The sequence below is a fragment of the Polistes dominula genome, unplaced genomic scaffold (assembly GCF_049000335.1).
Source record: "Polistes dominula isolate Pdom_NZ unplaced genomic scaffold, Pdom_raw_medaka contig_24, whole genome shotgun sequence".
NCBI classification, from domain to species: Eukaryota; Metazoa; Arthropoda; class Insecta; order Hymenoptera; family Vespidae; genus Polistes; species Polistes dominula.
In genome coordinates, this window is record NW_028301150.1 from 4,891,818 (window position 1) to 4,907,711 (window position 15,894).

The following is a 15,894-nucleotide window of genomic DNA, read 5'->3' on the forward strand; positions in this document are numbered from 1 at the left end:
ATTTTTTTTTCCTAACAGGTTGAATACTACTCATTCGAAAGACAATGATAAATTAAAACGGGTTAAGATTAAATTGAAGATTTATAAGACGTGTTTCATTAAATCATTGAATTCACTTGTATTATCATTCACTACGAAGGATATTATGTTTTATGATGTACTCTGGTATTTTATATTTGTTATTTTTGGAGATCATATATTTCTCTTTTTCTCTTTCTCTCTTTGCATTTATCGTTCCCCTTATCTATATTTTTAATGATTATTGTGTAGACGAAACTAAATGTCCTGGAGGTATAAACTGGTTAATTGTTTTTTTTTCTACGTATCGTGTTCTTACAACTCATCGAGGAATGTAGTAATGACATGTATATATGTATATATTCATAAAAACGATACTGATGTATTCCCCTTTTCAGTCTTTTTTTCTTATCATAGAAGGAAAGACAGAGAACTAACAAAAATTGAATAAGTGTAAATAAAAAAAATATTGTGAATATTAGTAATAAAAATAGGAGAAAATTTTGTGCGTAAAGAAAAGCAAAAAATATTCATAATAATAATAGTGTGATAATTTTTGATAAAAACACAAATACAAAAGTAAACATTTAACATACAAAGGAAAGTGTGGAGTTTCATACGAATTAAAAACATATGCGATCGAAATTTTTGTTTGCTTTCAAAGTGGATTCTCATACGTATTTAGAAGTATGTATAAAAAGGATCTTTTTTTCTTTCATATATACAAAATCTCATTTATTTGTCTATCTATCTCTTCGTAAATCGATTTCTTGAAAATGATTTATCATAATATATCATGGTAAAATATTTGATAATGATGAACGATCCAAATGCGGTGATGAAATTCGAAGGCGAATCGCTCTTTATATAGAATCCCCTCAAAAAACACATAAAGAGAGAGGAAAAGAGAAACCGAAGCCATGTGTACTTACTTATATACAAATGTATGTACGCTGATCGCGTTTAAGTGCAATCGTAAAACTGAAGAGTTTTGGATTGCTTACCCACACTTCCTGTCCTGATTCCGGTCATCTAAAGCAAAAAAAAAAAAGAGAGAAACATAGTATTCGATCCAAAGAACACGTTCAAACGGAAGTTAAAATTGGCGCCACAAATTTTGATTTTGAATTGGCAATGTTGGTAAGGTAGGAATCTTCACAAAAGTAATATTTCAAAAATGATATCAATTGGCATGATTTATGTACATATTTGCATATATATATATATATATATATATATATATATATATACTTTATATATTTACATACATATATGTGCACATATATATGTATGTTCATATTTTACATGATCCTGACATATGTTCATAAACCGAGGGCGTCTAACTATAGTTCCACGAACGCGAAATATTAATTTAGATTTCTGCGAGTTCTCTTCTCGATGGTATGCATGCATCATAAATGCTTTTCTTGGTAGATTACTCGGTATTTCTTTAAATTTTCATTCATATCACTTTTCACTATCTCTCTCCCTTCCTCTCTTTATCTCTCTCTTTCTCCTTATCTAACTAATTTTCTCACTTTTCAAAGACTATATTAATTATAGAACGAAATTCAATTTTCACGAGCCAAGAAACATGGAAGGTCAAAGGGAATTCCATATCCGATTTTATACATGCATTATATATACAGTGAGTCACAGGAATATTTGTACTCATTGACACTATAAATTTGAAATAATCTATGAACGCATTCAATTCTATTAATTTAAGGAATTCAATTAGATTTCCTTCGAAAATTATAAAAATACGAACAATGATTGCTCGTATTTATCTCTTTCTCTCCTTTAAAAACAGATTTTTTGTAAGTCGTGCTGTTCTATCAATTTAATTACTCACTTTTTGTGAATTCACATATATCTTCCTTATTTCCTAAAACTATTAGTTTAAATGTATAATAAAATTCTTGTTATACTCTTTCCCAAAAATTCTTAATTATTTTGGGTAAGATTTAGTAAAAGCATACAATATAATACTGATATATGTATGTATATGAATCGGTCTCTTGTGGGTGATACTTTATCCTTGTATACCTTTTACCATTCTCCAATAATTATGAAAATCTCAAGAGACTCTTCAATAAGATGAGTAGGGAAATATAAAGAGATAGAAAATCGTATTTTATTAACTTCTGTATATAATCTTAAAATAATACGATAATCCCATTTAATCGCATTCGTTCCATTCCTTCACAAATTATAATTATCGTTGCTAATGTATCATCGATGATGTATATAATTATCTTTATTATTCTTTCGTATTATTCGTATTCTAAATAAAAAAATTGTATTTTTTATGAAAAATAGAAACAGAGATAGATAGATAAAAATAATAGAATTAGAGATAAGAGAGAAAGAGAGAGAGAAAGAGAGAGAGAGAGAGAGAGAGGAAGAAGAATTAGTAAATCATCAATAATAGGTAAATAGATGGATAACCAACAAGGATATTACTCTTTTATGTGAACAAACGTTTCCGAATGCTTATAATAATTATGTTTTTGCTTATTATCTTGATCACGGAATAATAATTGCCGGTCGTATCATCTTATCACACGTGATCTTTTTCCTATTCTCTCTCTCTCTCTCTCTCTCTTTTTCGCGTGAAAATGAGTAATATTTTTATATGTATATACATGCATTTTTAATTATATATAATTACCCTTGTCAACAATTTTATATAATTTATAAGAATATAAAAATACTTCTATAATTATAAAGATAACGATCATTAAATATATATATATTCAAAAAGGAATTTTTCACATGTTTATATAATATGTGATACATATGTGAGTATGGTATAAAAGAAAAAGAAATTGATTGTGAGAGGAAAAAAGCTTAAAATTATAATTATTTAAAATAAACAAATATATTATAAATATATATATATATATATATATATATATATATATATAATATAAAATTATAATAATATAATATAAAAAAATATACACATTATATTATTAATAATTGTTATTAAGCATGTTTTTTTCTTTTCAATTCTATAGCTAAAAAAATATAAATAATGAAAATTAAATAATATATGCTACACATGTATAACATCTTGATTGTATATTTTTATTTTTTATTATTTTATTCTATTATTATTTTTAATTATTGAAATAATTAGAAAATGGTGTACACCCATGATACATAAATATATGATCTAAATTGATTCTAACTTTGCACACATAAGAAAGTTTTGACGATAAGATTTAAGACTTCTGAAAATAGGCTCGCGTACGTTCTCTCTCTCTCTCTCTCTCTTCTCTCGTTTTCTTTCTCTTTCTCTAGTTGATCATCAATAATATCGATGCTTTATTTGTGCCATTCTCACGGCGTAAGTAAAAGCAAGACCGAGATACTGGAGACTTGAGTCGAGTTCTTACCGGAATATTTTGCTTTTCCGTTAAAGAATGCTAATTGAGCTAATTCCGTCTCTTGCTTCTACGCACGACCAACATAAATATTACCAATGATTTCACGAGATTTAAGTTGAGAAACGGAAAAGCTTCTTTTCAAGTTCGATTTTTTGAACTTGTTATAACTTTATGTGTTATTTTTTCTTTCATTCTTATCTTCTATCGGTTTAATCAACCGATAAACAGATTGAATAATTGTTAGTCGATATATAATCAATTGATCGATATTTTACTCTTCTTCTTTTGATTAGATGATTAAATCTAATCATAATATATTTGTTATCACTTTTCTTTTATTAATGTCATTGTTTTTATTTTATTTTATTTCCTATAAAAATGTAATAAGACAAGATTAAATAGAAAAAAAAAAATAATTTTTTACATTGATAAAATAAATCAATAACAACAAGATAAATACATGTGTCATCGTTAAATTATATAATACAATTAAATTGTAGCAACTCCAGTTTTTATTCCATATTATTGTGCATTTTGTAGGAAAGGTGACAAACCAAAAATTCTTTATTATATATCAAAATTATTAAATTTAGAAAATAACGAGATTATACTTGATTTCATATGAGACAAGTAGTTAAAGTATGAAATTAAAACGTGATTAATCTTTAAAGTTTGCTTTTCTTTCTGCAACAATGTATTCTTTCTTATCCCTTCCTGTAATTTGAATACCAATATTCGATTAGTCCTGCTGTGTTATCGAATTTAATCGATTATATTGATTATTTTAAATTGACAGTGGGAGTACAAATATTTCTGACAATGAGAGACTCATTGTATATATTCTTTATGTTTACATTCCAAATATTAGCGCTTTTTCGAATAATACCATTTGATTACATTTGATTTATTCTTTTCAATAAATATCCATATGATATAGTAGTCAAGTTCTTCTTTGAATAGAAAAAAGAATTGTCAAGGTTGTTCGACAAAATTCAGCTCAATGTCCCTCACCTAGTTTTATAAAATATACAATTTCTCCTCTCTCTCTCTTTTTTTTTTCTTTAAGAAAAAAAAAAAACAATTCAAACCATCTTATTTTACATTATTCAATAAAATTCTTACGAAGTAGTGTATAAAGATTTTCAGAATAAATTAACGATTTGAAATTCCTTCTTCTATCTTTCTTTCTTCTCTAAAAATAAGTGATAAAAATTGGTTATATAAATATCATAATTAATTAAATATATAAATATATTATTAAGTTGGTGAATGAATTAAAATATGAAATTTTGTAGCACTCAGCTTATTTATGGAATCTTTAATCAACTAATTTTCATTTTTTTAAACATTTAGAACAGTTTTTACGGGCTAAACAGCGTGAAAAATTATATTTCAGTGTTTATTAATTCTAATGATCAGAATTTCTTTAAAACTTTCATCAATGCATTAAAATTTCATTGGAAAGAATTTATTGAAGCAAATAGAATTTATTTTCATTAAATAAATAGGTTTTGAAAAAAGATTTTTCAAAACATATGACATTTTCAAACGCATCAACCTAATACAAAACTTATTGATAAATGCAACAAGTTGTACGTACTGAATTAAAATAATAGAAAGGGAAAAAGAAAAGATGTAAATCACAGGTTGCATGCTAAGATTACATAAAGGGTGTCTGAGGTTTTCTCGTAGAAACATTGTGAGAGTATTCTATGCTCAAAAATAGAAAGAAAATGTTTATTTAAAAATTATAACATAAATTATAAAACTGTTTGAATCTGATGTCTGAAAATGATGTTTAGCAATTTTGCACATGTTGTTTATTTTCTTAGAATGATTCAGTGTATTTTCCTCTGAACAATAGCTTAGTCATCTAGATCACTTAATCTCACCCTAATAGATTTTTATTTGAGGGTAAAACTAATACAAGAAGTTGATGCAACTGATTGTGAGATAGCTACACTTTATGTTATGGTAGAAAGAATAAAGAATACAGTTACAGAAATGAATAAAAGTCGATAAAAAATTCACTATATCATAAACAACGGTGGTAAACTTGTTTTCGCATAAACGAGTAACATTTTGAATAACACATTTAAACAGTTTTACAATTTATTTTATAATTTTTAAATAAAGCTTTAAATGATCTATCTTTATATTTTCTTAATTTAAGTATAAAATATGCTTTCAACGTTTGTAAGAAAAAATTTCGAACACTCTGTATATATTATGCATACAGGAAAAAAATGGGAGGGTCGCGTACTTACATCGTGTACATCGTATGAATTCGCAAAAGGGTGCGCGCATGCGTCTGATCGAGAAAGCACACGCCATTTTACTTGGAGTGGGGGTAGAAGTGAACGTAGGGAAGTGGCGCGCCAACTCGTTTCGCGCGGGATTCAAGTTCGTGCGTTCCAACTTTGCGCGCAGTGTATTCGCTGTGTTAAACGTCTTTAGACATACCTTTTTTTGTGCTCTCCATTTTCGTCATTCGTTAGTAGTCATCTTTTTTTCTTTCCTCTTGTTTTATTTTAATTTCTTCTTCTTCTTTTTTTTCAATTTAATCGTGATGTACACGTCTATATAGTTTCTATCAGTTTATACGTGTTACATGTGTATTTATTGTTTATCTATTTATTTTTTACACTCTTTTTCTTACTTTCACCTAATCCTTCCGCTTTTTGGATTCTATTTATTTACTTTAATTTCTCAAGCAATTCTGACAATCTTTAAACATACATCTCCTGTTTTATAATAATTCGCTGTTATTGTGTGTAAGTTATACTGTGTTCTTCAAAAGTGTTAGTAAAACAAATCAAATACCATCATCGAATTCATCTTTCAACAAAATTACTCATCTTATTTGGATACAAACACATATACACATATAGGTTTTTTTCCCGTATAATAGTAAGTTTCGAATATGTCACTCAATGTTGGTGGAATCTATGAAAGATGTTATTACCGTTCGTTTATTATTATTGGTTGATAAAAAGAAAGATAAAAGATACAAATTAATTTATTATTATTTTATTTTAAATAAGAAATTCGTAAATTTTCGTAAATTATTAATTATTGAATAACATTATTTTGTGGTTCTTTACAAGGAAATACAGCTTTTATTTTTTCTTTTAAATGTGAAAAAATACGATCGGCATCTAATCTTAGACCTTCAGAACTTACTATTGGCCGTACAGTTTTAGAGTCGTTAATATACGTACGTAAATATGTATGTGCGTAATGAAACATCAATGTTCTGTTTCTTCTCTTTTTCTTTTTTCTATATTTTTCTGCCTCTCTTCTTTTTTTTCTTTTTTGGAAATCAATTTTTATAAATTCATATTTTATTAATCTCCTTCACATCATATCAATGTATTCCGCGTATATTACGGACAATTTAAAAAATAATCTTTGTATAAGATAACAATCTGAGGTATTTCATTGATAATCTTTTTGCAAGATAAGATCGATAATAAGAAAAAGAAATTCAATATCGAATTCGTTTTTTTCGAATAATAACAAACAGATTGTGTTGATTATTTTATTTTTTTTAAGAAACAGTTTGGGACAAATTAAAGGAAGAAATTTTGTATCAAAATTTACGTAAATTACACGAGTGGACAAAAAATATGATTTAAATTTTATATATAATAATATAAAGAATTAATATATAAGAATTATATATATATATGTGGGATTCGTGAAAAAAATTGGACCCGCTAACTGACTGGACCGGGAGACTCGAACCACGGATCTTTCGCTATCCGGGAGACTGCTCTTTTAACCAATTAAGCTATCTAGGGCCCACCGACCAATCCTTCTCACGAATGCCCAATAAGTTTGGCATGGAGGCGCTCGTCCCCCATATATATATCATATAATATATAATATCAATTATATATTAATTAATAATAAATAAATTAATAATGAATAAATTATATAAATATCATTAATCATTATATATCATAAAATTTTTCATATCTGTATCTATATATGCGTATGCGCATGCGTGTGTTTATAATTTAAAAAAATTTGATTCGATATTGAAAAAAGATGGAAAAATTTGTCAAGGATCGGTAAAAAAAAATCTCTAAACTCTTGAAATAAAAGTCTGCATTAAATTATAAACGAGTAGACATACAAACTCGATGTCATTCATTAAACGTATTCATGAATATTTCATTTGATTAATTAAAAAGATAACATGTGTGTGTGACATATTAAATTCACTTCACTTGTGTAAATGTGATTTCACAAGTCCCAAATTTTTTAATATTCAAATTACATTGATTTATAATTGATATTTTATTGTTAATTTTGTGTACTTTAAAAATATCTATAAAATTATATGGAATTTAGAAATTAAGATTTAGATTAATTTGTTTTTTATGATTTATTTATTTGATTTTTATTTAACTTTAATTCGTAGAAACTTCAACTTCCATGTTATTCTTTTACTTATTTAATTTATCTATTAGGAATATAATCATTACTACAAAACAAATAATTTACGTTCGTTATATCTGTCTCATTTAATTGATAATAATTTATTGTTAAAAAGCAAATAGAAAAAAAACTCATTTGAATATATGCTTAGTTGTTTATTGCGTTTGATATTGATTTTCTTTTATTAATACTATTAATATGATCTTATTGGTAGTATTTTGAAGTTGCTTGATTGAATTATCAAATATATGTTCGAAGAAAAACACAATAATGAGGAAATAATATTTAATTATGTTCAATAAAAAAAAGTAATAAAAAATCAGGAAATATAGTATAATAAACACGAATACAAATTTCCTTTAAACGATCAGTCGTTAAAAAGAGTTAAAAATATTCATTATAATTTAAATATGAATTTAATATGCATTAGAAAAATATTTTATATTCATGTATTCATTAAGCGCGTTATATGAAATAGAAAAAAATGTTATTTTGAATATCTAATATCTAATTTTCTATCGTTTCATTTTTTCTTTTCTTTAGATCAGAAAGAAACGAAATGGAGAGCCGACTTCAAAATAAAAATGTCAAGGACGAGATGATTGGAGGAACACAGCAAAATGAAAATAATAAAAGATCTCCAATGACGTTAAATGTGAGCGGATTGTGGGATGTTGTTCCTCGTATGGACCATTACAGGTATTTATATAAATAAACTATTAATTACAAAATTGTATCTATTCATTATTAATATTTTTATCAATATTATTAATTATTATTATAATTGATTAGAAATAATTTGTTAAATTATTTATAAATATTATTTATTAATTATTTTTTTATGTTTAATTTATTTCATAATTCATATCCAAATTATTAATATGTTTTTATTATTATCTATTTTACGGACTTGAGGAATTCCCGTTTCCTTTATAATTATTTAACAACAAATCTTAAAAATCTATCTACATTATTATATAATAAATTAATAATACAATTATTATTATAAAAAAGATGAATAAAATATTCAAGAAGGATAGTCATAAAAATTGTTAATGTAATTATAATAAATATAATAAATAGAATTTTTTATTAAAAATTATGCATGTAACATACGTCACGTATATATAACACACACATTGTACAATTAATTTTATTATTCTTAACAATCAATAATTTTATCTTTTAATAAAATGTGTTCAAATTTAAATGATTTATTGGCGTAGAACAACAAACAATTATCATTTATCTTAAATGATTCTACATCTTAATCGAGCCTAAGTGCTCGCACGTTTCAATCTTTATATTAGCCTTATTGAACCTTCTCGACGTATATTAATTGTCTTTTAATCAGAATAGAATAAAAGTGTATTCATATATATACACTAAGAGATCCCAAATAGACAACATATTTAATAAATCAAGAAAATAACATGATACCACAAATAGTAATTAAGTTAATTGTATATAAAATTAATTAGAGGGAAAATAGATCTGATCTAATAGTCTTACGTGTATTCTCTAAGAAAATTGAAGTAAGAAAATACTAATCTTAAAAAGATAAAAATAAAAAACACAATTAAGTAATTATTATTTTTTTATATATTTTTAATTTACGTAATACACACACACACACATAATATATATATATATATATATATATATATATATATATATATATATATATATATTATATGTAAATAAAAATAATAAATGAAGTTCATTGAAAATGTTACTTATCGAAATATTAATATTAGTTGTATAATTAATATTAACACAAATATTATAAATATATTTTATTAATAAACATATTACAGATTAAGTCGTCGTGCGAAGAGGCCATCTTTGTGTACTTTGCACGAGGGAAATTTGATAAAGGTATGAGCACCATTATTTTTCCTATCCATCGACCATTATACTTTAATGATATTTTTATCGATTTAGCCAACCCCTATAAAGGAATAATAAGATAGGATAAGATTAGGTAGGGTTGGATAAGTATATTGAGTTTACGTAGCAATAAAGGATTGATCAGGATAGGTAAGATTGCTTGTTAGGATTAAATGTTCACAAAGGAAAAATGTTGAACCCTTAACAAGTAGAAAATTTCAGCATTGTGAGTAAATCGTTACACGATAAGTGTTACAATCGTTAAAGATTGTTAATATATCTCAACTAAATTTAATCTTTATACAATACCTATAAATTATCTTATTAAATCCTGTAATCCTTTTTCAGGATACAAATGTTGAAGCAGGACAAACTGGGACAACATCGCAAGTTTATACTGGTGGAATTAAATTAGGATGGATCCAAGGAGTTTTAATACCATGTCTTTTAAATATATGGGGTGTTATGCTTTTCCTAAGACTCTCATGGGTTGTAGCACAAGCTGGAATATTACAGAGTACGATCATTATAGGAATATCAGCTGCGGTGTGTGTTATTACAACATTAAGCTTAAGTGCAATTAGCACTAATGGCGAAGTAAAGGGAGGTGTGTGTGTGTGTTGAGTTACGATTCGATTACTTCTCGTTTTTTTTTCTTTTTCCTTTCATTTTTTCCGAAACAGGAGTGCCATTTATTTTATATATATACACATACAATATATACACTCAAGTGGTTTTTTAAACATGTAAAAAATGTTTGAATACCATATAAAAAAATCGGAAAAAATACGTTTCCTATTTGAAAAAAAAGGAATACGTTTTATATTATGCAAAAAACTATATAAAATAAGATAAAGAACTAGATTTAATTCTAAAAAACGGGAAAAAACAAATTATGACAACTTAACTATATGAGTTCTGAGATATATAGTACAGTATTGTTCAACTTCTCTTATATTAGTCCGCGTGCCATTTTTTTTTTTTTTTTGAAAATATTTCGAAAGCGATAGAAAGTTAAATAATCAAAAAATCTTTTTTATTTTGATTATTACTTTAGTTTGGCATAAATGTTTACTTAAACTGTTATTTAAAAATATTGATTATTGTAACTTCTGACTGTCAGGAAAATTCGTACCAATTTTTATATCGAATATATAGTAAGTTGCAGGAGTATTCGTACCCGTTTTCACTCTAAATTTAAAATAATAAATATTTGCTTATAATGCAAAGTATCACAATTCTATTCGAAAAAAAAACCTATTTTAAAATTAATAAACTTTCAAATTAATATAAATTGTATTGTAGAAGAGCATTTTATTGTTAGAGAAATATAATTCTATTTAAATGAGAGATCAAAAATTATATTTCTCTAACAATAAAATATTCTGCTGCAATAAAATTTATATAGAAGTATATATATATATGTGAGTGTGTGGTTATGTATATATATATATATATATAAGTTATATATGTATATCATGCGCGGTTTCTTTTTTCTTTTTTTTTTTTTTAATAAGTAAAATTAATATATCAATTTGCAATTTTACTTATTAAATTTTTCGTTCAATAACTTATATTACTATTTATATATTATTATTTTCTAAACCATTTTTTCTTAAAATAGAAAACAACAAATGAAAAATGATAAATTTACAGGTGGCATATATTTTATCATCTCTCGATCACTCGGACCTGAGTTTGGTGCATCTGTTGGAATAGTCTTTGCATTTGCGAATGCAGTTGCAGCATCCATGAACACTATTGGTTTCTGTGATTCCATGAATGATTTACTCAGAGAACATAATCTTAAAATTATAGATAATGGAGTACAAGATGTTAGAATTATTGGTACTATTGCTCTTATAGTGATGATATTGATTTGTGCTATTGGCATGGAATGGGAATCAAAGGTTTGTACGTTTATACATTTGTTTGTCTTTGCTTAAAAATTAACATTGTTTTTTTTTCCTCAATTTTTAAATTAATCACTATTTGAGAATATATTTTAACATATTTTTTATATATTTATCAGGCTCAGAACTTTCTTATTGCAGTCATCATAGCTGCTATTTTTGATTTTTTAATTGGTACTATCATTGGCCCAAAAAATGAAGAACAAATCTCTCACGGATTCATTGGCTTTTCGTGTGAATATTTTATATTATTTATATATGTATACATATATACATAGAGTGAGGTAAAAGTTTTTATGTAGGACTAGATGATTTTATAAATTAATTGCTTATTTAAAAATTTTTAAAAAGAATAATTGATTTTTAAAATCACACAAATTCATTGGCCTATTTAGAAACATTTGGCTCACCCTGTTTTAAATACATCTGATTTATAATATTTTTGTCTTCATGTAATGTATAAAATCTTTTTTTCTTTATTTTTTTCAGGGGAAGTTTTTAAAAGCAACTGGGGCTCGGATTATCGATTTTCTGAGAACAACAATCAAACATTTTTTTCAGTTTTCGCAATATTTTTTCCTTCGGTAACTGGTATCCAAGCTGGTGCAAATATTTCGGGAGATTTGAAAAATCCAGGAAAAAGTATACCCATTGGAACACTCTTAGCTCTCTTAATATCCATGATAAGTTATGTCACTTTTGTGTATTTTGCTGGTGGAGCAGCTTTGAGAGATGCAAGTGGTATCATTGGATTGAATGGTACTCTTGAGTGTATATCTCAAAATAATTGTTTATATGGACTTCATAACAGTTATTCGGTAAATTGTTAAATTAAAAATTTTAAACTAAAATATTTAATTTATGTATATTATATGTGTATCATTAAACATTGTTTGTATAGGTCATGCAATTGATGTCACTTTGGGGACCGCTCATTTATGCTGGTTGTTTTGCTGCAACACTTTCAACGGCCTTAACTAATTTATTATCAGTACCAAGATTAATCCAAGCATTAGGTCAAGATAGAATATATCCTGGATTAATATTTTTTAGTAAAGGATATGGAAAATCTGGTGAACCATACAGAGGATATGCACTTACGTTTGTTGTTGCGTTTGTATTCCTTATGATAGGTAATTAATATCAGTTGACAATATTTTCCATATTATTACATATATATTAAATTACACAGATGAATTTGTATTTAATAAATTATTTTTACTTTCAGCCAATCTTAATGTAGTTGCACCATTAATATCAAATTTTTATTTAGCTTCCTATGCTCTTATTAATTTCTGCGCATTTCATGCTGCACTCATACGACCACTAGGTTGGCGACCTACTTTTAAGGTACGTTTCTTTAATAAAAAAATTAGTTTAAAAAAATAGAAGGCTTTTATTGAAAGACAAAGTATTTAATTAATCTTAATGAATAATTATCTTTTATAGTATTACAACACTTGGTTATCTCTATTTGGCTTCATTGTTTGTGTAAGCATTATGTATTTCATCGACTGGATAACTTCACTAGTAACATTTGTTATTATCTTTGCATTATATCTGATAGTTGTATATCGTAAACCAGATGTTAATTGGGGTAGCAGTACTCAAGCGCAAACTTATAAAACTGCATTATCTATTGTATATAGGTAAGTTCATATCTTTCAATTATTAAATTTCTTTTATTTTAAATAAGTCGAATAAATATTTTATGTATACATATAATATATTACATATATATAAATTTGTAGACTGAATTCTATAGATGAACATGTGAAAAATTATGCTCCACAAATTTTGGCTCTTACTGGACATCCTGGTACAAGGCCAGCTCTTTTATACTTGGCAAATCTTATCACAAAAAATAATTCCTTGTTAATCTCTGGGGAGATATGTCAAGTAAGTACTTTAGCATAGGATTTATAAGAGTCGAATGTGGATTAATGGTATTTATAAAATAGATCACAACTAATTGATTAATTGCCTTTTAATTAGTATTTGATTTATATCAATATATTCTATTGATTTTGCATATTAAATAATACATTTTATATTGCTTAACTTTTAATATATAATCATTTAATTTATTCTTAATAATGATTCAATAAATTTTATAAAAACATTGATATTTATTATCATTTGAAATTTGAATTTAAAATATAAATCTTTTAAAAAAATATAATGATAGAAATCGTTCAAATAAAATCTACTACTTTAATATATTACTTTTTTACAGACTCGTTTGTCTTATCGATTACGATCAGTACATTTAAGAAATGGATATGCTTGGTTGCAAAGACATAGAATCAAATCTTTTTACCATGTTGTAGAAGATTTAAATTTAGAAAGAGGTGCATCGGCATTGATGCAAGCTACAGGAGTAGGAAAATTATCTCCAAATGTTGTCTTAATGGGTTATAAAACTCATTGGTCAACTTGTAATCATAAAGATCTTCAAGAATACTTCAACGTACTTCAGTAATAAAATATTATCTAATGTTACTCTTTTCATTTGTTATGTATTTTTATCAACATTTTTTCATTCTTTCTTTCATTATTTCAGTAATGCATTCGATCACAAATTGGCTGTTACAATTCTACGTATTGAAGATGGTTTAGATTGTTCTGAAGTAACTTCTACTGTAGTAGACGAAGAACATGGAACTCTAGCACAAAGTAGTTATGATTTAACTGGTTCTACGTTGATGCATGCTGATAGTGATCTCTCTATGAGTAGTCAAATACCAAGAGTACAAAGTGTACCAACTATAGGTATGTCGAATACATTACATCATATCTTAATAAGTATTACACGTATATATATATATATATACATTGAAAAATTAATCATAGAAAATTATGACATAAATATATTGTACTTTTATTGTTTTTATGAATAGGAACACAATTTAATTCAGTTGAGGGACCAAATGTAATTAAAGAATCTCCCACTCATTGGAGTGCACGTGATCACATCAAGCAAAAGAAAAAACAAGCTACTGATAAGTTACTCTCGTAAGTCTTGCATATTCTTTTTGATCAGAAAAGAAGTACTGTATACCTAAATATGATATACATATTTATAATTATATATATATATAGATGTAATAAAGTATGATTTTTCAATGATATTTCAGTGAAAAACGAAACGGAATGCCAGTGCTACCAGAACATATGACAATTTTCCAAAAAAAACATAAGAAAGGTATAATTGATGTATGGTGGCTTTACGATGATGGAGGTCTAACAATTCTTTTGCCATATATCATTAGTACTCGTACTAATTGGGAACATTGTAAAATGAGAATCTTTGCTTTGGCTAATCACAAACAAGATATTGAGGCTCAAGAAAAGGAGTAAGATTTTTCAAATACTTGTATTAATCTGTTTCTTTTATATAAGTGTTTTAACGATTTTTTTGTTTATTAACAGAATGGCTGAAATAATGGCTAAATTTCGAATAAAATATACTAGTTTAAAAATGGTAGATGACATCAGTATTTCTCCTCGACAGGATACTCAAGATTTCTTTGACAAACTTATATCTGATTTTCGAAGAAATGATGCTTCTGATAATTCAGGTTTGAACACTTATTATTATGATTAAATGATTATCTTCGAAAGCATCAAAAAAATTAATAAAATTTCTTGTTTGTAGAGTGCTGTGTCACTGACCTTGAATTACACACATTACGTGACAAAACTAATCGACAATTAAGACTACGAGAATTACTATTGGAAAATTCAAGTCAGTCGACACTGGTAGTAATGTATGTAATTATTTATAATGATCTTTATTTAAAAATAATAATAATAAAAAGATAATAAATATTTAACAAATAATTTACAGGTCATTACCAATGCCAAGAAAAGGGGCAGTATCAGCACCATTATATATGGCGTGGTTAGAAGCGCTAACTCGTGACATGCCACCAACGCTATTAATAAGAGGAAATCACACTTCGGTATTGACATTTTATTCGTAGTCTATAAATGATCAATTAGGTTTATTGATATTAGTATTATTAATTGCTTAACCTGTATGATGTTTAGAAAAGAACTTTTTAGCTAACATCATATCTGACATAAGTAGACAGTATTTTCTAAGACATTAATGCCAAATCTCTCTCTTGACAATGTGTGTCTTACACATCTCTTTTTATCTCTTCTCTTTTTTATATATTACTATGTACTTATTATTATTATTATTATTATTATTATTATTATTATTA

The 15,894-nt window shown here is 26.0% G+C and overlaps 1 protein-coding gene across 4 annotated transcripts; it reads left to right on the forward strand.

Annotated features, from left to right (window-relative positions):
- The first annotated feature begins 5,784 nt into the window (after positions 1-5,784).
- On the forward strand, positions 5,785-15,810 carry NKCC (sodium potassium chloride cotransporter). 4 transcript variants are annotated; one of them, XM_015319155.2, is made up of 18 exons: positions 5,785-5,906; positions 8,403-8,558; positions 9,677-9,737; positions 10,098-10,356; positions 11,406-11,659; positions 11,782-11,896; positions 12,152-12,480; positions 12,564-12,795; positions 12,891-13,012; positions 13,112-13,311; positions 13,414-13,561; positions 13,899-14,140; positions 14,226-14,434; positions 14,563-14,677; positions 14,800-15,018; positions 15,095-15,243; positions 15,321-15,432; positions 15,513-15,810. In XM_015319155.2, exons 2-18 carry the CDS (start codon positions 8,419-8,421, stop codon positions 15,646-15,648), a joined length of 3,042 nt encoding a protein of 1,013 aa, XP_015174641.1. In that variant the 5' UTR covers positions 5,785-5,906; positions 8,403-8,418; the 3' UTR covers positions 15,649-15,810. The 4 variants fall into 4 exon arrangements, with proteins under 4 accessions (XP_015174641.1, XP_015174639.1, XP_015174642.1 ...); XM_015319153.2 differs by having other exon boundaries at positions 5,813-6,187; XM_015319156.2 differs by lacking the exon at positions 5,785-5,906 and adding an exon at positions 6,187-6,323.
- The last annotated feature ends 84 nt before the right edge of the window (positions 15,811-15,894 follow it).